At 53.6% G+C, this 22,654-nt stretch overlaps 1 protein-coding gene across 1 annotated transcript in view; it reads left to right on the plus strand.

Annotated features, from left to right (window-relative positions):
• Nucleotides 1-22,654, plus strand: part of COL23A1 (collagen type XXIII alpha 1 chain) — a 277,978-nt gene that overhangs the window by 230,689 nt on the left and 24,635 nt on the right. Inside the window, exons 4-5 of the mRNA XM_058677690.1 lie at nucleotides 8,505-8,512; nucleotides 9,821-9,847. Coding sequence (XP_058533673.1) covers nucleotides 8,505-8,512; nucleotides 9,821-9,847 — 35 coding nt within the window. The remainder of the gene's footprint in view (nucleotides 1-8,504; nucleotides 8,513-9,820; nucleotides 9,848-22,654) is intronic.

Here is a 22,654-nt window from a genome sequence, read left to right on the forward strand (position 1 = left end):
TACTAGACATACAACCCTCTTCCTCATTTGCTTTTCCAGAACACACCAAACACACACAGAGCCACTCTGGTGATTTCTGAGTCCCACTTTCTGCCAGTATGCACACACAGCATGCCCACCCAGGTGCTCTGCCCCAGCCCCCGAGTGGCAGTGGCAGTAGCTCCCAGCCTGAGAAGAGCTATCAGGCCAGACCCACTGGGTCAAAGAGGCCAACAGGAATCAACCATGCCCTCTACTTCTCAGATCCATTCTGTCTGTTTCCCTAGGCATCTGGTTACTTAATCACTCCCATGTGCTGGTGCCTGGAGTGTGTGTTTGAAAGCCAAGTACAGAAATGCAGTCCACTAAAAGCACTCGTGGGGCCAGCCATGGTGGGGCCATGGTGAGACCACCCTGCCATCAGCAGTGGGCCCCGTGGGGAGACGACTCTACAGTCACCCGTGGGCCCTGTGGGGAGTCCACCCTGCAGCAGGCCTCACTTCCTAAGCAGGAATGCACCCTTCAGCCTTGGGTGCCCAACTGGCTCCAGGCCACAGAGTCCAGATTGTGAGGGGGTGGCAGTGCAGCACAGATCTTGGCATGCATGGTGAGTGTAGAAGGCGCTGAGCAGGAAGGGTTCCTGCCTGTCTGCTCCTTGCCTGTTCAGTGCATGTGCACCAAGCGTTGGGGCTGGCTGGGAGGCAGTACTCAGGCCGCTGCTCTGCTGGTGGGCTGGGAGACATCAACACTCAACTGGATTTGAAAAAAAAAAAAAAAAGCATTTATTTGAAAGACAGAGAGAATGAGAGAGATCTTCCATCTTCAAATTCCATCTTGCAACAGCCAGGGCTTGGACAGGTTGAAGCCAGAAGCCAGGAGCTTCATCTGGGTCTCCCATGGGGTTGGCAAGGATCCAAGCACTTGGGCCTTCTGCTGCCTTCCCAGGCACCTGAGCAGAGAGGTGAACAGAAGCAGAGAGGTCAGGACTCAAGGCAGCTTTCTGACATGGCATGCTCGTATCACAGGTGGCAACTCAACCAACAACACCACAATGCCAGCCCCCAGCACTGGAGGACATATAATCACTATAGATTGTTACAAGTGCCTGGCAGGAAATAACCAGCAAGGAATGACAGAATCCAGTGACCCAGGGAGAGGGGACATCTTCATTGGCAGTGATGATGAAGCCATGCCCTATAGGCCATGGAACATTCCAGACACGCTATCCTAAGCCCCAGAGAGCTGGCACCTTAGGGAGAGATGAGGGCAGCAGACAGCAGTGACAAGGACAGCCAGCCTTTTAATTTGCTCTACTGTGTTCTTAATTTCTGATCTATCAGCCTTGATTTGCATTATTGCTGCTATTTTCTGTTGAACATATTCCTTAAATTCTTTGAACTCTTGTATGTGTTTCTCATTGTTGATCAGAAGCTTTCTAACGAGTTTTCTGAATTCTGTGTCCCCCGTTTTCTCGATGTCTTCCTCGGTGAACTCTGAGGTTGGCATAGGCTTTTGCTCCTTTGCAGGGGAGTCTTCAGTAATATTCATTGTGCCTGTGTGTCTTCTTTTGCTCTTGGTCATTGTACTTCTAGTTAGCAGAGTCTTCTCCTTGGGGCAGATTTCTAAGCTCTGTCACCCACAGGTCCACAACGTAATTTTACTTATTGCAGTTGGTACCCAGCTCTTTGCTTGCAGTCACTTGTGCCACTCCCTCCAGCGAGTTCCAGGTCTGGGTTCTTATGTTAGACTTCCACCATGGTCTCTGTAGCCCCAGGTCCTGGCTCACCACTCTCCACCTCCTGTGTCACTGCGCTGAGGCTGCAGCATTGTCTCTGCAACCTTTCTCCCACTTCTGGTTGGAGCAGGTCCCAGGATTAGGAAGATACCAGGTGTCCTATATAGCTAGGTTGTTGGTGGTGCTCATCTTGCCAGAACCTGTTGGTCATTATGTCTGAGGGCTACATGGACCCATTTTGACCCGTACGATGCCACAGTCAGTGTTATTTTCCAGTGCAACCAGTGCAACGCTCTGAACTCAGTGAGTTCTCGCGAGCTCAGCACATGCACAGTTCACTGTTGTCCCCTGCAGTCCTAAAGCTTTTGCCACAGTGTACAAAATGGCACCCGACATGCCACTACTGGAGTTCTTGATCTGTTAGCCGTCAGGTCTAAGGGCTACCCAGACCTGTCTTGGGTGGAACCTGTAGAATGTCAGATTGATGCAGTTCACTGAGTCAGAAATGAGTTCACTCCCATCTCAGCACTGCTCAGTCCTTTTCCTTGCCCTTGCCTCCTAATGCAAAATGGTGCCCAATTGAGCTCTAGGGGGCTGACTGGGCTGTGAAATCCACCCTGTTCTCACACTGCCCATCTGGGATCTGCTGCTCTGTCTCTGCTCCTGGTCAAATCAAACAGACCAGCAGGATGGACAGTTCTTTGGGTTCACCTCCCAAGCTCCCAGGGAAAACCCTTCCCACCTGGTTGCTGGTAGAGTTTCAGCTGCTGGTGGAGTTCAGATTGCCGTTAATTGAATGCCACTGGAGTATCAGTCACTGCAACACCACACCGTTGTGTCCGCTGCTTTCCTGTGTCTCTCTGTCAGTCCCTAGGTATCCCTCTGCTGTTGTTCTGTACTCTCCTGTTTTCTGGAATGTGCCCTCTCCGCTTCATCCTGATCAAATGTTTCTCCACCCATTTAAATGTGTCCTTACTCTATTCCGCCATCTTGATCCCCCCCTTCAGGTTTTAATATTTTCTTTTATATAATTGGCACATGGTAACTACATCTTTTTTTAAATTTATTTATTAATTACATTGCATTATGTGACACAATTTTATAGGTACTGGGATTCCTCCCACCCCCTCCCCAAACCCTCTCCCCATGGTGGATTCCTCCACCTTGTTGCATAACCACAATTCAGGTTCAGTTGAGATTCCTTCATTGCAAGCATATACCAAGCATAGAGTCCAGCAACTTATTGTCCAGTTAAGTTCAACGGCTTCTTAGGGATACCGTCTTTGGTCTGAAGGTAGAGCCAGCAGAGTATCATCCCGATCAATTAAAAGCTCCAACATACCATCAGCAACAATTTATAACGTTATAGAAGTGATTGACATAGTATTGAGTAACCAATATGTTAAAAATACATGCGAGTTCTTAACCACGTCTTGTATCTACTCCATTGACATTTCAATTTTAGTTTATATATAACGGGTTCTATACATCTCTGAGTTCCTTGCTCAAGTGGTTCCGGTAGTTCACCAGTCATAAGTCCCTGCCAATCTCACCATTCCAGGTACAATGAAGCTGCTGCAGAGTCCACCGATTGACATAGTCCATCATAGAGTCTCCCCCTGGTCCAGCTTTTCGCTGCCAACATATAGCTGAGGCGGTTGATTGACCTACTCCATCTTCCATCTTTTCTTGGTTAATGTTCTGCTTCCTCCATTTCGATTGAGGGGATCCCCAAAGAAACTTTGAGGTGTTCCCAGACCAGATTCCTATATGTACTAGCAAGCACAGTGCCTGCCTCAGTCCATCACCCCAATTAGCTGGTGGTTGCAACCACTGAGTTGATTCTATTCTCAGCCCCGACCTCCACCGGAACCGGTGAGTGTTGCAATCCATCCTGGCTCTGCCCATCACACACTCGGCCCTCACCCAAACCAGCGGGAGGTGTGCTGGTTGGGTGCTGCGGTCCCATCCAGCACAGGCAGCCTTGCCTTGGCATTTTGTGTTGTGTACTGCTTTTGTTGCAACCAAACCTGGCCTGACCTATACTCAGCTCCAGCGCTCGGACTTGCCAGTGGATGACGCGAACTGACTCAGCCTGGTCTGCCATCAACCCATGCCAAATGGATGCCAGTGGGACACTTTCCATAACCTCTTCTGGGCTGTTTACCTCCATGCTTATTGCGCTTATTTGTAGGGTCCGTGTCCTATCAGAGGAGCTGCTCAGGGTCCTCCATCAGACCGCTCTTGGTGTCAGGTTTCGTGCATACCAGCAGGTCCATGGACCAGCACTGCTCATTTCACCTCTTGTCCCAGCAGGAGCAGCAGCCTTTCTTAACTGGTCTTCAACCCATTCTGGTTCCTGCTGTTGGAAGTTTCAGCCCAGCCACGGCTCGTCCATACCCACATATAGCTCATATATGGCTCATTTGGGGTTGAAACCCAGCCTAGTCCGTCCAACATCTCCCTGGTCCTCCAGAGCACCAAACTGTGCTGCAGTATAACCCGGTTCGGTGCATCAAGTCCCAGTCCACACTTGTGCCAAGGGAGATTACAACTGTGTCCCGACCATAACACAGCCCCATTCCAGCTCCTGCGCCCCTTAGTGAGAAACTCCACCCAGCCAGAGCCTCCCCATAGCTCCCCATCTGGGCCTGTTCTCAGCCAGTGTTAAGCGTGCCAGTGGTTGCTCTGGGTCAGCTCAGCACATCCCATAGCTTATCGCGACTCCTGCCTTATCACCACCAGCCCTCCTAAGCCATCCAGTGGGGTCAGAATTCCCACGGGGTTTGACCCACACATCCCTGACACATTCTACCCCCAGATATGGTTCTAAAATGCCAGTCAATGTCATGGTCCTGCCTACTGTGACCACTCTGCTGATCTCTCATCATGTTAGGCAATGGGGACATCCTGCTGGACAAGCCCGGAATCTTGGCTCTTGAATGAACTGGTGTTCAGTAATCTGCATTATAAAGTGATTACAGGTTCTTCAGAGGAAGATATACTGCCATTGAGAATCTTTAAGACTGATTCACGTCCCCAAAGCACTGTGGGTTCAGGATGGAGCTACCCAAGCAGCATATCAAAGAACCAAAATCCCAGAACTCCCCGGCCGGGCGGCCAGCAGGCGGAGCCTGGCGCCAAATGGCTCACTGGCCGCCCGGGAGCCGCTCACCATGTGTATGTACGTGGTAGCAGGCGTGTGTGTTCCAGGCTTGAGATGCGCCCATCCCAAGGCCCCCCAGCAGCCGGAGGTTTAACACCCTAGGCCCTGGCCCCGTACCTCCTGGCTCTGGTAACTACATCTTTATGAGTTCAGTGGGATATTTTGATGCACAGATACAAAAGGTATCATGATCTAATCAGAGTAATTAATGCAGCCCTCATCTCAAACACTTAGCAGTTCTGTAGGTTAGCAATGTTCATCTGCATAGAAAGAAACCACAGACTGTTGTAGGCTCGCCCCTGCTGTGCTGGAGCTCTGGGATGACCCTCCCGTGGAACCATAAGCCAGGATATCCACATAGGATCTCGCCCTCAGCCTCCTCTGTGAGCTTGGCCTGCTCTCAGCTGCCACCTCTCCGTCGTGTGGTCTTGCTGGACCATCGTCATCACCAAGAAATGATTGCAGCACCCAGGAAACCTCAGCTGCCACCTCTCCGTCGTGTGGTCTTGCTGGACCGTCGTCATCACCAAGAAATGATTGCAGCACCCAGGAAACCTCAGCTCCCACCTTTTTTTCCACCACCTTGCCCCTCACCCTCTCTAATGGGAAGCCCAGTGACGTCATCCCGTTCTCAGTGGGTAAAGCTACACCCCTATTAAACCTTGTCCCACATTCCCCTGAACAGTTGAACCCCAGACCACCGACCCCAGCACCACCAGGGCCTTCCTGTTGCCTACCTGTAAGGCTGTGATACCAGCCACTCCATCTACCTCCTGTTTCACTGGAAGAGTGGGGCCATCAGCAGAGACCCTCCACGGCCTCCTGCGTCCAGACACTCACCCTAGCACCTGTTCTGCCTCGCTCCTGTCCACAGCACCCCACAAAGTCACTTGGCCTGGCTTTACCAAGGCAACCCCAGGCATGACCTGAAATTCAATCCATCTACAGCAGGCTGGTTCCTAATCTTTGATAACATTCAATGGCCAGCCTGAATGACTGTTGACAGAAAAATGATCCCACCGCTGTCAGAAACACTCTTCTCTGGACCCCCAATTCCTGGAGCGGCCTCTCTGACTCTGTGCTGCCTTGGTAATGGATCTCCCCAGTGCCTTTGTACCCCTCTTTCAAACTGGCTCCAAACACGGCTGCATCTGCTGCATGGTAGCCCTCTGCCTCCCTCCTCGACCCATCACCCACCTCCCAAGCAGATGGCCATGCCCTCCCCTCCTCTCTCCACTTACTTCTCTCCTCTCCCCGACCCTAGCCTCCCCACACACCATGGGTACCCAGATGAACTCCTGACCCCTGCGACCATGCAGGCACCACTACAGCCCCCAGCCCTGCCCTGGGTGGGTCGTACCCAGACGGTGGTGGCCCTCCCTGACTCGTCACGCAATCATCATGGACTTCTCCTGATACCACCCGCAGAATTAACCCAGACTCCCACCACCTGCACTGCTGGTCACCTCTCCCCACCATTGGCTCTGGGTTTGACCCTCACCATGTCATCATCGGGCACACATCCAGGTCACGTCACTGCGTGGGCGTGGACCAGCTACGGGCAGAGGGCCTGGATGAGCTGCTGTGGGCGCTCATCTGTGGAGTCAATGTCAAGTGCGCGGTCTGGACAGTGTGTCTGGGATCCAAATTCGGTGTGTGTGAGTGGGACTCAGGGAAAGAGAATGCTAAGCATGACCTCCTGGGGGAGCCACAGTGAGGTCAGGGGGAGGGGCCTTGTGAGGGTGCTTGATGTGCAGGCAGGGCTTGATGACTCAGCAAGTCAGAGTAGGGACGCAGAAGCACGGACACAAGCACAGATGAGGTGGATTCAGGCACACTGGCATCCAAAACCAATGCCAGGTTCGTCTGGTGGCTTTTGTGTTCTTGGTGAGCTAGGAAGCAAGGACGGCAGCTGACAGTGAGGCATGACTAACTCCCAGCTCTGCACCTTGTCTAGACTCTAGGAAGCTGCAGCCTCTGGTTCTCATTCTTGGGTCTTACACATGAGTTTTTCAAGCCAAAAACCTTGGTCATCTCTCACCTACCCCCGCCGTCAATCAACCTGGGATCCCCGTCTACTCCCTGGCAAGGGTCTCCTTCCTCTCACTCCTGCATCCCTACTGCCAGCACCTCCAGGAAGACCCTCGCAGCATGCCTGGCCCCCCTCACACCACTCCTCCATGCAGAACCCTCTGGAACTCCATGCCATCCCCAGCCTGTGACGCAGGACCAGGCCTGCATCCAACTGGTCCTCCTGGCCTTCCTTTCACATCTGAGCCCTCAAGAGCCCCAAGTCCTGGTGTATCCACAGCTCTTCCATTTCTGCAGTGTCCCCCTCTCCCCTTCTAAGTCACCACTCTCCCTCTGGTCAGTCCAGCCTCCCTGGCTCAGTTCCCAGAGCTGCCTGTTCCTCCCCGTGACTACTTCCTGCAGGGGGCATCTGTGCTTGGTGCACAGTCTGCAAGCCAACGACCCTGCCTCCTGTTCTCATTGCTGGATCTCATTGCTCACCTCTCACATGCCTCCTGGCCCCCAAAATGCCTGTTGTGGGACCACCTGCTGCAGCCGCTTCCCTGTGCCAGTGTTAGCCTCCAGATGGAGTGGTTGTCCTGGGTTGGTGTGGAACGTACCTAAGGACTTGGGAGTCGGGAGATCTCCTTCCAGGGTGCATTGCCACCCTCACCCCCTCCAGTTGGTCTCAGCTTCTTTTAGGGAATTGGCGCCAGGACCCCTGAGGATACGAAAACCCGCAGATGCCCAAGTCCCTTGCATAGCACAGCACCTGAAATTGTCTCCAGATCGCTTGCAACGCTAATACTGTCACTGCCATGTGGTCCTCGCACCGTGTGCAAGGGGATCATGACCAGGGGCAGGCACAGGTTTTTGACTGAGCCTGTGGAGAGTGTGGCTGTGGGCCATTCGCTGCCCTCTGTGTTACCATGCAGAAATGGCCACTGCTCCTCTCAGGAAGATCCCTGGGAAGGTCAAGGGCAAACTGGAAGCAAGGGCTCCCAGGGAATCTTACCGTGTTCTCCCTGGCCCTCAGGTGATGCGGTGCAGGCCCCGTGTTCTGTGGCACTGACCCACTTCCAGACTCTTCCCCACACACATTAACCCCAGACAGGCCCACGGAGAACCCTCACTCCTGTCCTCCCTTGTGTAGAAGACACTCACCCCAAGCCTTGATCTTCTGGCAGGAACCCAGCGTGGGTGAGTGCCAGGCAGCCTTGCGCATGTCCAAACTGCTCCCCATGGGCACTGTCGATCCTGCCACAGCACTGCCAGGCTCTCTGAGGGCCCAGGGCCTCTGCTCGCCCTGCCACACAGCCTTCAGGCTGAGGCTGTGCTAGGACCCGGGGGCCCTCCTGGCCCTGCCATGCAGCCTTCGGGCAGAGGCTGTGCTAGGACCCGGGGGCCCTCCTGGCCCTGCCATGCAGCCTTCGGGCAGAGGCTGTGCTAGGACCCAGGTGCCCTCCTGGCCCTGCCATGCAGCCTTCAGGCTAAGGCTGTGCTAGGACCCGAGTGCTCTCCTGGCCCTGCCATGCAGCTGAGGTTGTGCTGGGATTGGACAAAGGGTCACTCTGTCTCCATGCTGACTGTGGCTTCTCTGCTTGTGTTTTGCAGGTCCACCAGTAAGTGTCCAGGATGTGCGCTCTGCTCCTGACAGATAAGACATTAGGTTCTCTCCCTGTAGCATGTCCATGCAAGTGGCTTTTGGTGAGAGAGGCAGGCCTTTTTAAAACAGAAAACCCTCACCCAAGGCAATGTCCACATCATTTTTGATTGGCAGATGGAGGCAGGTGCAGAATGCCTGACCACCTCCTGGGGCCCTGTTCCTTCCTCGGGTCCTGGAACACACAACTGCAAGTGCACACACACGCTGTCTCAGGGCACTGCAGGCTCCATCTCTGTCCCTGGGCTCTGGTATCAGGCTGGGACTGCAGGAATGATCCCACGTCCTAGAATCATTCTCTTTCTCTGTGAGAACCCATTTTGTTTGCTTCCCAGGCTGGTGAGAAGCTTGTGGCACTGTACGAAAATGCCACCGTGTTCACGAGGGGGTGAGAACCCCAGTGCCCAGAAGCAGCCCTAGACACAGGTTGTCAGGGGCCCCTTGGCTCCCCGGGGTGCAGGCGGTGTCTGCCTAGGCTTCCTCGGGGCAGCTTTTCACGCCCCAGTGAACCCACCCGAGAAGTGCTTGGTCTGCCCGCGGCCATGCCTTTCCCGTGAGCCTTTGGCTTCTGCCTGCATTAGCTGTGATGGCTTTGGGCTTCTGCAAACACGTAGCCCCACCCTGAGCCGCTGGCATGGAGGTCTTCCCAGACGTCCCCCCTCCCCCCAATGCAGGCAGAGAACTAAGGAAAGGCAAGTTGGGGGGCGGGGCGGTTATCAGTTTGCTTTATGCGTGTGTGTGGGTTTTGTTGTTTTTTTTTTTTTAAGCTAGGTTGTTAAATAGTTGATGTTTTATATGCAGAACTTCTCAACCTGTGACCTGCACAGGGCCTGAAGGGGAGAGAGAGGCCCGTGTCAGGACGGAACGGGTGCTCCCTGCCGCTCTGGGGACCTATGAGGTTTCTGTGGCATAAACGTGCCCTTCTCCAGCTCACCCATTCCAGGGACAGCTGGAGGGGCTGAGTCCCCTCACCCCTAGGCCTCTCTGCTGGCCCCACTCCACAATGTTTTAGATTCCTGGTCCAGTCACGATGGCTGTGTGACACTGCCCTCCCCATGTCTCCGTGGTGTCTGTACCCTACACCCCAACTAATGTGGAATAGGGTGACCCTCATAAGTGTGTGCTTGGGTGGCCCCCGAAGATGCTCATGGCTCGTGGTCCTCCAGACCCCCGAGAGTGAGCCGGCCCCCAGCGGCCTCTGAGCAGGGCCGAGTGAGCTCCGGATGCTGCCGAAAGCTGATGATTAACGCCGCATTAATCACCACAGGGCCAGTCGGGACGAGATGGCTACCCGGTAACTTGTCATTTATTTTTTTTATTATTCTCTTTGGTCTCTTCTGCCATCACTGTCCCTCTGAGCCTCTGCTGTCTGTGCCTCTTCCCCTCCGCTCTCGGGGCTGTGGTCTCACACAGGTAATGAGGTGTCTGCATGTCTTCCCAAATCCCCCCAGCACGACGGCTGCCTCTGCCCAGCCCAGCCTGCTGAATCACTGCCCACGGACAGGAAGCTGCTCGGCTCCATGGCAGCCTTCATGGGGTGGTCACTTCTCGGCTCTATAAAATCCCCACCTCATCAGAGGGAGTGTGTGGCCCCGCAGAGGTGGCGGTAACCTACGGTTGGAACATGCATATGTGGCTGGATTCCAACAGCATCCGTCCAGAGTTCAGGAAAGCCTGGAGAGCTTCTCCTGGAGGGTGCCTAGAAAGGACCCATCCCAGGCAACAGGGAGACCCAGCTCAGATGGCAGCTGTGCCACCTATCAGCTGGGTAACCCTGGCAAAGGTGCCCTTCCATCCCTGAGCCTCCCCTTCCAAACAGGGATTAAATGTGACAGCTCTGCACAGAGTACAGACTGCGTCACAAGGCCAGTCCTCCAGCACTTGCTACAAAGTGAGGTGCATACCCCTCGTACCCAGAGTAGGCAGGCAGGCCTCTCACTAGGCTCTGTGTGAAGGCAGGACTAGAAGGAGGTGGCCATGACCCACTTCCACCCAGGGTCCCAGCAATATCTCCAGCCCCTCCTTCTGCTCAGCGAGGAATCAGACCGGGCAGCTGGCTCCCCTGTAGCCAGCTTGAGCAGTGCAGCAGGACTGAAGCCACTCCTGGCTGTCCCTCTTCACGATGGATCAGAGCCCAGGAAACCCATCATAAGTGGGAGATGTGGTAGAAAGCGTACTGGAGGCCCCGACCCACCACATGCCCTGGAGAACGTGTTGCTGCACTCGCCACCACCACCACCACCCTGCGTCCCCAGAGAGGATAGAATGGCCGGGTGCTGGCCAAGGGAAGTCAGTCAGAACCCCAAGTACCACTTGCACCCCAAGTGTACAATGCTGCCGTGCTGCCAGGGGTGGGAAGCTCCCTTGAGCCCTCAGAGACCCGGGCACCCCCTTTCCCAGCTGGGAGCCACAGAGGGGCCATGAGCTGCTAATGGGAGTTGTTTTTCTCAGATTCTCAGCTGCCAGGACCTGGCACGGGCGGAGGTGGCCACAGCCACCGTGGCCTCAAACAGCAGCTCCACACCTGATGTGTTCAGAGCTAACAAGGCCCTGCGGTCACCTGATCTGTGCCCTCCTGGTTTTAGGTCTGTCTGCCCTTTCTGCTTCCATAGGTTCATTAATAGTGCCCCTCTGCTTAAAAAGAGAGCAGGGTTATTACCAAATATTAGAGAAGCAGAGAAAAATACAAGGAAGGGGAAAAAATCCATAATCCTCTACCTAGTTTAGTGGGTATTCTAAATCTTTCCTATGCAACTTTGTATTTATTGCTATAAAAGTGGGATTGTAGTAGACAGGCTCTTGGGTAGCATAAATACATCCTGAGACATTTCCACATCTTCTTATAGACTATAATGGCTATATCATAATTGAACATGTGTGTATGTATATATATGTGTGTGTATATATATATTTTATATATATATAAAATCTCTGAGTTAGATTTGTTTCACCCTCATGGTCAACCACCTACACACTTATTTCTGGAATTATCTCCCAGATAAGTGTCTGTTTGCATTGCTGCCCCAAAGGGCTTACACGTGTACACTGTGTCCTGATGTACACTGCCATCAAATTGTCAACATTCCACCAACAGCATATGAACACTGGCTGTTTGCCCAGACCCTGACCAACTGTGGCCACACTTTTAAATGTATGCCAATACAACAAGTTCTTGAAATATGCCTGCACAGACCTTGTCTTCCTTCAGGGTGTAGTTTCATTAGGAGGGTTTTTAAAGAGATTTGTGTGGTGCGTGGGTCTCACTTCCATCTACTGGTAAAGCTTGAAATTGAAGGCACAGAGCTTGAACAGCTTGCACATCCCAGGTAGTCCGGGGATGTGACAGGTCAGAAGGAACCACCGTCTTATGGGGGACCTCTGAGCCCAGAACACTGGCCTGCAGTGTCTGTGGGCACAGCATTCTCCATCTCTGGAGGGTATTCAGCAAGCGTTGATAAGCAGATTCTGTCATCTTGTAGACAGGAGGCTTGACATAGCTCAGGCCACCTGCGTGATGTCTGGCAGAGCAGTGGGTGATGTGGTCCAGGTTCAGTCTCTGCAGACAGACACAGCCAAGCTGCCATGAGGTAGGGACTCCTTCCTTCCTGGCGGTGGCTCCTGGGCAAGGAGCAAGGACGTGTCTGGGAGACAAGGCTGGACCTCTCCCACCCCTGGACATTTGCACAGAAAGCATCAAGCTTTCTCATCAACTCCTGCTTGCATGCGAGCCCTGCCTTTCCTTCTTTCTGTTTTGACTGTCTTGGTTCTTCACATGGAATTTCCTGAATTTCTAAGTTGTTTTACACATTCAGAAGGCAATTGCCACTTCTTTTTTTTTTTTAAGATTTATGTATTTTTATTACAAAGTCAGATATACAGAGATGAGAGACAGAGAGGAAGATCTTCCGTCCCATGATTCACTCCCCAAGTGAGCGCAACAGCCGGTGCTGTGCCGATCCGATGCCGGGAACCAGGAACCTCTTCCGGGTCTTCCACGCAGGTGCAGGGTCCCAAAACTTTGGGCCGTCCTCGACTGCTTTCCCAGGCCAGAAGCAGGGAGCTGGATGGGAAGTGGAGCTGCCGGGATTAGAACCGGCGCCCCTATGGGATCCTGGCGTGTTCAAGGCGAGGACTTTAGCTGCTAGGCCACGGCGCCGGGCCCAGTTACCACTTCCTGATGCAGTGGGTATACTGTGTTGAATGTACATCTGGGGGGGATTCTCAGCTGTGATTAGACGAGATGAACAAAAGGCCTTGGGATAGTCATTGGAACGGAGACAGAGCGGCAGACATGACCTAGCAATTCAGATACCACTTAGGGTGCCCGTGTCCCACAGCAGGGTGCCCGGGGTCGACGCCCACCTCCAACTTCCTACTGATGCAGACAGGTGACAGCTCAAGTACTTGGGTCCCTAACACCCATTATAATAACTAACTAACTAAATAAATAAATAAATCTATTTTATTGGAAAGGCAGATTTACAGAAAGATCTTCCATTCGCTGGTTCACTCCCCAGATGGCCACAGCAGCCAAAGCTGAGCTAATCCAAAACCAAGAGCCAAGAGCCTCTTCCCAATCTTCCACACAGGGGGAGGGTCCCAAGGACTTGGGCCATCTCCCATTACATTCCCAGACCACAATCAGGGATCTGGATGGGAAGTGGAACAGCTAAGACACACACCAGTGCCCAGTGGGATACTGGTGCTTGCAGGTGGAGGATTTGCCAGTTAAGCCATCATGTCAGTCCCACAGTGAATTCTCAGAACCAACTTTGAGCTTCTCCCCTCATCCCCAGGTTGTCTCAGCCTTGTTGCTCCCACAAGGCCACTGTGCTCACCCGCCTGAGCAAACCCTAAGACCTTTTCTGCTTTCATTTCTGCTTCTCCCCTATTCCTCACTCACAGATCAGTGCCGCATGCTCGTGACCAATCAGGAGAAGAGGTGGGTATTTGGTAGAGCAGTTAAAAGCACTCGGAAGCCTACATTCATACCAGAGTGTCTCAGCTCAACTCTGCACTCCGTTTCCCATCCAGTTTCCTTCTAATACACACCTTGAGCCATGGCAGGCCGTGGCTCACACTCGGGTCCCTGACAGCTATGTGGGAGGCCTGGGTGGGGTTCTAGGCTCCTGGCCCAGCCCCGTAGCAAACACTGGGCAAGTGAGCCAAGCGTGGACAGTTTCCCTCTAACTCTAACTTTTGCTCACTCTGCCCTTCAAATAAACAGAAAATTTTAAAACTTCCCATTTCATGTTTTACATAGATTTTAGTAAGGCACATCACTAGAAGTGTTCTTCCGTGTTATTGTTACTGTTGTTGGTCTCTTACTGTGCCTCGGCTATGTGTTTAGTCTGTGTCACAGGCATGACACAGAATAGAACCCAGTGTGTGTGGACTAAGTGTTACTGCAGTTAGGGCAGTGCCCCCAGGGCCCTAGAGTGGAGCCTTGAAGTTAGGAGGGCCCATACCTCTCTTTGGGGGTCCATGCCCACGTTGGGGGTTGAAAGGCTGAGGTGTAACTGGGACGAGGGGGTGGGTCCGCGCCGCCGCTCAGGCTCCCCAAGCCAGGCTTTCTCGCTCACCGTGGGCTTAACCTTGGTGTATCTCTCTCCTCCATGCACACACCAAAGCTCAGCGACACACACAGTGACACCCAGACGTCATGACTCCCTGCTGTCAACTCAGGGTTCCCTGCTGTGTGTTCTCAGAACTGGGCACACAACTTCCTGGTTCGACCACGTATGAAGGCACCACACTCCCTCGCTTGGCCAGACCAAAGCCAGGGTCCAGAACACAACCAAGGCCTCCCACCAGGGGGGTACAAGGGCAGTTACCTGGGACAACACGGCCCCCAGGAACTGCGGAGCGGCCCCAGGACCAGAAGTGGAACCCGGTGCCACATGTCATGGGAAGCAAATAGGAACAAGACAGGAAGGAACCTAGGAACTATCCACACGGCACATTTACAGACTGTGAGCACACGCCATGTGACCCCACTGCACACACACAGGCCGTGGGAACACGGAGCCAGGGAGTGGGGGGCAGTAGTTCTGTGATGCCCTGAGGAGGTCAAATCCAGAGTCGCACGGTGGGAGGTGCTGGGGGCCCAGAACTGAGCTCTCCACACGCACCTCCCTGCTCCCAGCACTGTGCAGGGGACCCATCCGTCCAAACCCCCAAGGGCTGCACACTCACTCCTGCGTGAATCGTGGACGAGTTGCAGCCAGGGCCCTGGGGACAGCACAGGCCCTGGACAGCCGTGTGGTCTGTGAGCCTGAGTCCCAACCTGGGACCAATTTTGCCATGAATGACTCAGTCGGGCTGTTTGGAATTAACTGAGTGAACAAAAGGGGCTCTGCGCACCGAGCCTACATGTGCTTCCCTATGGTCTCGTGGTTCAAAAACAGCTTTGATTGTAAAAGTGTAATTAGTTAAATGATTCATCCATAATGTCCCCAGTGCATCTGGCTTTCAGATTTCAACATCCTCCATCTCATTGCCCTGACCCCTGCAGCGCTGCCCCCGGTCCCATCCCTACCCCCAACTCCAGGCTAACAGGGATGGGATGAGAGCCAACTTCCCGAGTCCCCAGTAACAGCCCCCAGCCTGAAACCTCAGGGACCCCTGGAAAGGGCCACCATGCCACAGGCCCCAGGTCAGCAACCAAACAGCTACCCCTTAAGGCAGGCTCCTGGGCTTGGCCCAGCACCGTGTCCCCTGCTTCCCCATGAGTGGCCCCTTGTAGCGCAGTCCAGCCCCCGTCATGGGGGCTGAGCACTGACCCTGGCCTTGGGCCCCAGGTGCTGGGTAGACCCAGCAATGGCCCCAATACCTCCCCCAGGGAAAGTCGCTTAGCAGACAGGCAGAAGAGGCTGACTCTGCTCTTTGTTGGTTTGCCCGGGCTGAATGGTGCCCTGCAGGTCCACAGTGGTGCCCTGACGCATCCCCACATCCCCAGGCAGCAGAGCAGCCTCACACTACTGTGTCACAGAGCTGCACACGGGCACGGGGCCGGGCACGGGTCTTCAAAGCAGTGAGACTGGGGGAAAAGCCCAGGTGTGGGTAGGAGGCACTGCAAGAATCAGGGCGCATACAAGAGGAAAGCATGGGCTCCAGGCTCTACAGGTCCTGTCACCTGTGGTGTGTCCTTGCCTCCTCCGTCTCTGGGTAGCCTCCAAGTCCAGAATCCTGGCCCAGCCCCCCAGGCTGTGACCCCAGTGCGGGAGTCTGCCGGCCAGCCTCCCACAGCTCCAGGGCGCCCTCTGGTGCCCTGCGTTCACATTCAGCCTTCTTCACGGGTCAGTGGTCCCTGTTCCCCAGACAGAGAGAAAGAGAGAGAGACTGACAAAGAACAGCATCAACCCCAGCCTCACTGCATCCCGCGGCCAGGAGCTGCGGCCAGCCTGACCCAGCGAGGAGAGACGTGTGTGCTGGGGAAGCCACAGGGAGAGCAGAGCAGAGTGGTAGCGGCTGCTGTTGGCTCTGGAACCTCCAGCCGTGTTCGGGACTCGATAGCCTCCTGTGCTCTGTGGGGCTTCACCTCACGGAGGTGGACAGACGGGGTCTGTAGCATCACCCATCTGAATCACAAACCCCTCCTCTGGGCCCCAGAAGCGCTCAGCAAACCCATCTGTCTGTGTAGCAAGCAGTGAGCTCCCCATCACTGGAGGTGTGCAAGCCAGGAACACACACCCACATAGGAGGAGTGAAGGTCTCCCACACCAAGTGTGGGCCGTTCTAGGCAAGCTCAGGACAACACAAGCTCAGCTCAAAAGGCCCGCGGAAGGGGCCTGTGCCTTGGGCGCCTAGGAGAGCAGAGGAGAGGAGACGGGCCACGGAGCAGGGGGCCAGGGGAGTGGGGCACGCACCTAATGACTGACAGGCAGCTACTAATCCTTTGGACCACAGCTCACACCTGTCCCCTTCCTCAAAGCAGTGCTCCTGACCCCTGCCATGCTGGAAGGGGGCGCGTGGGAGGCGTTGCGGCAGACTTTGCAAGATAGTGAGGCAGAAAGCACAGAGGCCCCGGCAGGAGGCTCTGGCTCAGGTCCCAAGAGGACCTGACCTTGCCAAGCTACAGCCTCCTCATTTGTTCTTGTGGAAATGACAGTGGTGCCTGCCTCACGGGCTGTGGTCAGGGTCATGTCCAAATAAGAAAAAGGGGGGGCTGTGTCAGCTGCATTGCACATCAACTCACCTTCCTCTGGCACCCACTGTGCAGGTATGGAGGGCAGGAGGCAGGGAGGCGAGTGGAGACCAGCCCGCGAGGGAGGCCAGGTCCTGGGTGTCGCGGTGGGAGGCCAGGAGAGCTGGTTCAGAGCTGGACTGACTCAGACACACAGGGATGCCTTACCAGGGATGGCCAGCAGGGGGCATGCAGCAATGCCGCACCTTCCACGGGATGCAGGGGATCCTACCCGCTTTGCTTAAGCAGGAAAGCTGGAGTGACTGCTCGCCCACGTCCAAGGTCCGTTACCTACAACAGTCCCGCAGGTTTTCAGGGCTGCGAGGTGCCCACTCAGGACTGGACAGGGTTTTTTTTTTTTCCTTTTTCAACGTATATCTTGTTTATTATGTTTTGGATAATCTGGTTTTTACTTTATAGTCAAAAGCTTAAAAGCTCTAGTAATGAAGAACTCAATAATAAAGAAAGAGGCTACAGGCCACAGGAAGCAACAGGTGAGACGATGGTCAACGTCACTCATTAAGGCTGCAGTAGCAGAATTCCTATCCATTTGACAGCTATTTGGAACAAAGTTGGACAAAGCACTGTATCCCCAGCAGACGATGCAGACCTGTGTGTGTGTGCGCGTGTGTGTGTGCGTGTGCGTCTGTGTGAGTGCGCGTGTGTGTATGTGGCTTCCACATATATGGAGAACATGCAGACTTGCCTTTCTGTGCCTGCCTGCATTCACTCACCATGACGTCCTCCAGTGAGAATAGTTTTGCTGTACATGATAGGACTCGTTTCCTTTCGTAGCTGAAGAATACCCCGCTGCGAGGCTATGTGCACACAACCTGTGTCCAGCCGCCTTGGCTGCTGTGAGCAGAGCGGCTGTCAATGCGCCGGTTCAGGTCTCTGATGCAGTGCGCTCGTATCTCCTGGGCGTCCACCCAGTGGTGGGATTGCCGTTGTGATTTGTAAGGCACCTGCAGGCTGCTCTCCACAGTGGCTCGACTCGCTTATGCTCTCCTGTGTCCACAGCCTTGCCCACATGCGTTGCTCTCTGTCTTTGAGGTGTTAGCCATTCTGACAGGGGTGACGTGATGTTTCCCCGTGGTTGTGCTGATGGTCTGTGGCCCTGACGGCTGGGGGTACCGAGCACTTTTTTCTTTCATGCGTTCGTGTACCATTTGTATTCTTTCTGAGATCCGTCTGTTGAGGTGCGTTACCCGTTTGTTAACTGGCTTAGTTGCTTGTTGATCGTTAAGGTTCTCGAGTGGCCAATATATTCTGGATATTCACCCTGTGTCAGATCAGTAGTCGACTTTTCTCCCGTTCCGTTGGAAGTCTCTGCGCTGTCTTGTTTCCTTTGCCCTACGGAAGTTCTGACTTTGATATAGCCCCTGTTGACTGGTGCTGCTTTGTTGCCTGCATGTTGGCGATCTGATCTGCCGTCTTGAACTGTCTGCCCCGCCTTTTGCTTTACTGACCTCACAGTCTCAGATCTGAAATGTAGCTCGTGATCCCCTCGAGTTGGTTTTGTGTAGAATGAGAGGTAACGAGCTAATTCCTTTCTTCTACGCCTATATCCTGTTCTGTTGGTACTATTTACTAAAAGTGCTGTCTTTTGCCTCTGTGTCCTTGGCATTTTCATCCGACATCGACCGGCTGTGTGTAGGTGGATTCGTTTCTGTGCCCTCTATGCTGTTCCATTCATCTCTGTGCTGGCTTTCGTACCAAGCTCATGCTGTTATCACTACTGTAGCTTTACAGTATGTTTTGAAGTCAGTGTTATGATGCCTCCAGCTAGATTTTTCTTAGTTCGATTCACTTTGGCCCTTCTGGGTTTTTGTGACTCTTTATGAATTTGGGGAGGTTTTTTTTTTTAAGATTTTTTATTATTATTGGAAAGCCGGATATACAGAGAGGAGGAGAGACAGAGAGGAAGATCTTCCGTCCGATGATTCACTCCCCAAGTGAGCCGCAACGGCTGGTGCTGAGCAGATCCGAAGCCGGGAACCTGGAACCTCTTCCAGGTCTCCCACGCGGGTGCAGGGTCCCAATGCATTGGGCCGTCTTCGACTGCTTTCCCAGGCCACAAGCAGGGAGCTGGATGGGAAGTGGAGCTGCCGGGATTAGAACCGGCGCCCATATGGGATCCCGGGGCTTTCAAGGCGAGGACTTTAGCCACTAGGCCTCGCCGCCGGGCCCAATTTGAGGAGTTTTTAAAATGTATTTAATTTTATTGGAAAGGCAGCATTACACAGAGAGGAGAAACAGAGAAAGAGATCTTCCACCCACTGGTTCACTCCCCACATGGCCACAATAGCCAGAGCTGGGCCATTCTGAAGCCAGGAGCCAGGAACTTGTTCTGGGTCTCCATGGGTGCAGTGTCCCAAGGTCTTGGGCCATCTTCAACTGCTTTCCCAGGTCATAAGCAGGGAGCCAGATCAGAAGTGACATATCTGGGACATAATCAGGTGCCCATAGGAGATGCCAGCGCTGCAGGTGGAAGCTTAGCCTAACGTACCACAGCATGGGTCCAAGAAATTGGTTTTGCTAATTCTGTAAAGAATGTCGTTGGTGTTTTGATAGGAATTGCATTGAATCTGCAAGTTGCTTTAGACAATACAGAGTTTTAATGATATATTTTCTTACAACCCACAAGCAAAAAAATATCTCTTTTCCTTTTTTTTTTTTTTTTTTTTGGTATCATTATCTCATCTTCTGGCGTTTCAAGACAAGCTGAGGGGCTGGTGCTGTGGCACAGTGAGTGAAGCTGACATCCGCAGTGCCAGCATCCCTTAGGGGTGCCAATTCGAGTCCCAATCACTCCACTTCCAACCCAGCTCCCTGCTAAGGCACCTGGAAGGCAGCAGAGGTTGGTCCAAATGCTTGGGGCCCTGCACCACACGGGAGACTGGCCACTGCAACTGAGGCCATTTGAGGAGTGAACCAGCAACCGGAAGATCTCTTCCTTTCTCTTGCTACATAACACTGCATTTCAAATTAATTAATTAATTAATTAAAAACAAAAGCAGCAGCAGCTGGGGGCAGTACAGTAACGCAGCAGACTAATCCTCCGCCTTCAGTACCAGCAATCCCATACGGGCAGCAGTTCTAGTCCCCACTTCCCTTCCAGCTCCCTGCTTGTGACCTGGGAAAGCAGTCAAGAACGGCCCAAAGCCTTGGGACCCTGCACCCGCGTGGGAGACCCAGAAGAAGCTCCTGGCTCCTGGTTTTGGATCAGCTCAGCTGTTGCCAGCTGGTGTGGTCACTTGGGGAGTGAACCAGTGGGTGGAAATTCTTTCTCTCTGTCTGTCCTTCTCTCTGTAAATCTGGCTTTCCAACAAAATAAATAAATCTTTTTTAAAAAAAAAAATCTGAAAATCCAGGGTTCAAAGGGTTCTTGCCAATCCTTGATGCACCAGTGGTAACAGTAACTTTTTAAAGATTAATTTATTTTTATATAAAAATAAAGTTAACCACGCACTGGTTCACTCCCCAAATGGACACAGCAGTCAGAGCTGAGCTGATGCGAAGCCAGGAGCCAGGAGCTTCTTCTGGGTCTCCCACGCAGGTGCAGGGTCCCAAGGCTTTGGGCCATCCTCCACTGCTTTCCCAGGTCACAGGCAGGAAGCTGGAAGGCAAGTGGAGCTGCTGAAACATGAATTGATGCCCATACTGGATCCCAGAACTTACAAAGCAAGGATCTAACCACTGAGCTATCAGGCCGGGCCAGGTAGTAACTTCTCATTGCCATAACCCAACACCTGAAACAAGACTCCAGTTAGTGTGGACTCCTGGGTTGGAGGCCGTCGTTCAGGACCGGGCAGGCTCCAGTGCCCCTGCAGTCAGGCAGCAGGCAGAGGCGAAGCCTGAGCACAAGAAGGCTCACAAGGAGAGCCGGAAGCAGGTGGAGAGGCTGGTCCCACCCTTATCACATCATATGACCCCCTCTTACCCAGCTGCACGAACCACTTCCTGTTCAAACCACAGCAGTGACTTTCTCTGTCTGCAGAGGCAGGGCTGCCTCCCACCCCAACTCCTGTGGCTCCAGGGCAGGCTGCCCAGGAGACCTCAAAGCCAGACGAGGAACTGCAGATGAAGCAAGCAAATGGCCACATCAGACCAAAGACAGAACAGGGCCATGAGCAGGGCATGGTGCTGGGGTACAGAGACCCTCAGAGGCCCACAGCCTCGTCTGTTGCAAGCCCTCTCCACCACTCTGCGTCCAATGTCCTTCATGCTGGTCTCACTCACCCTGCCGGAGCAATGCCATGCAGGCGGCATCATGGTGACACCACCCCCGTTCACTCTGTCTGCATTCCGGAGTCCAGACCACACTGGGACCCACATCTGCCCCTCTGGGCTGCTGAGTCTCCCCATCCATCCACAGAGGCAGCACAGCAAGCTGACGGTGGACGCCCTGCCTGCTGCTTCTCGTACCTTCCACCAGGCCGTGTCCCTGAGCTGACGAGCCCCACCTGTCCAGGGGCGACTCAGTCAGGCACAGCCCCACTCTAGTCTCACCCTCCCACCCACTGAGAAACAAGGCCCTTCTTTTTTTAAAAAAATATGAATGTGTTTTATTTTTGATGTTGTTTATATGTGAGAAGGGTATATAGCCGTGTGGACCACTGATTGGCGGGGAGGGTGGAGGTACGGGAGAGAGTAGACGAGACAATTGCTTCCTATTTTTTTGCTTCCTGTGTCTGGGGTTAGTGAGGAGAAAAGGAAAACAAGGCCTTTCACCGCTGCCCCCCACTACCCATCAGGAGCAGTTTTTCCTGATACCGGATACATGATACTCGTGACAGTGCATGCGTAACGGCGGCAGGTGTTCGGGGAGTGCTTCAGAAGCCTGGCACTGCAGACATTGCCTCCCCAGCCACGGACACGGACATAACTGCTTCCAGCGCGCACAGGCCACGCACTGGGCAGGCCCTCTCCCCAGCACCAAAGCCAGCTGGTTCCAGTCAGAGGGCTGGAAGGCACCAGGAAGATTGTCTAGCTCACAGTTAGAAACGCAGATCCCCCAACAGAGTGAGTCAGGCACCTCACAGGGAGAGGCAGAGCCCGTAGCCCAGAGGCAACGCCCCGTGTGAGATCTCCCAACTTTGCAAGAAAAATCCAAGCTCCAAGTGTTTCTGTGGGACATTCATTTTCATTTGTCATTTTAAAGATTTCTCTATTTGAAAGAGAGAGAAAGATCATCTGTCCACTGGCTCACTCTCCAGATGATCCCAACAGCAAGAAGTAGAACTGGGCAGGGGCTGGTGGGGCAAGCTGAGACCAGGAGCCAAGAACTCCCTCTGGAGTGGGTGGCAAAGACCCACGCCTCCTCCTGCTGCCTCGCAAATGAGTTAGCAGGGAGCTGGGTCCAAAGTGCAAGAGTTGGGCCCAGCACAGATGCCTAGTGGCTAACGTTCTTGCCTTGTGCATGCCCAGGATCCTATATGGGCACTGGTTCATGTCCTGGCACCCCACTTCCCTTCCAGTTCCCTGCTTGCAGCCTAGGAAAGCAGTGGAGGACGGCCCAAAGCCTTGGGACCCTGCACCCACGTGGGAGACCCGGAAGAGGGCTCCTGACTCCTGGTTTCAGATAGGCACAGCTCCGGCCATTGCGGCCACACGGGGAGTGAATCAACGGATGGAAGATCTTCCTCTCTGTGTCTCCTCCTCTCTGTATATCTGCCTTTCCAACAAAAATAAATAAATCTTAAAAAAAAAAGAAAGTGCAATAGCCAGGACTCAAACAGGTACATCTAGAACAGGGTGTGGGCACCCCAAGCAGGGGCTTAACCTGCTATGACAGTTTCTGAATGCTACAACTAATTCAGTGGGTTTTGCTGAGTTTTTAAAACTACACGACTAAATAAAACCCGGCTCCAGGAAAAGATTCCGTCCAATCCCACCCTTCGCCACATAGATGGC

Source organism: Ochotona princeps, chromosome 19 (genome assembly GCF_030435755.1).
Source record: "Ochotona princeps isolate mOchPri1 chromosome 19, mOchPri1.hap1, whole genome shotgun sequence".
NCBI classification, from domain to species: Eukaryota; Metazoa; Chordata; class Mammalia; order Lagomorpha; family Ochotonidae; genus Ochotona; species Ochotona princeps.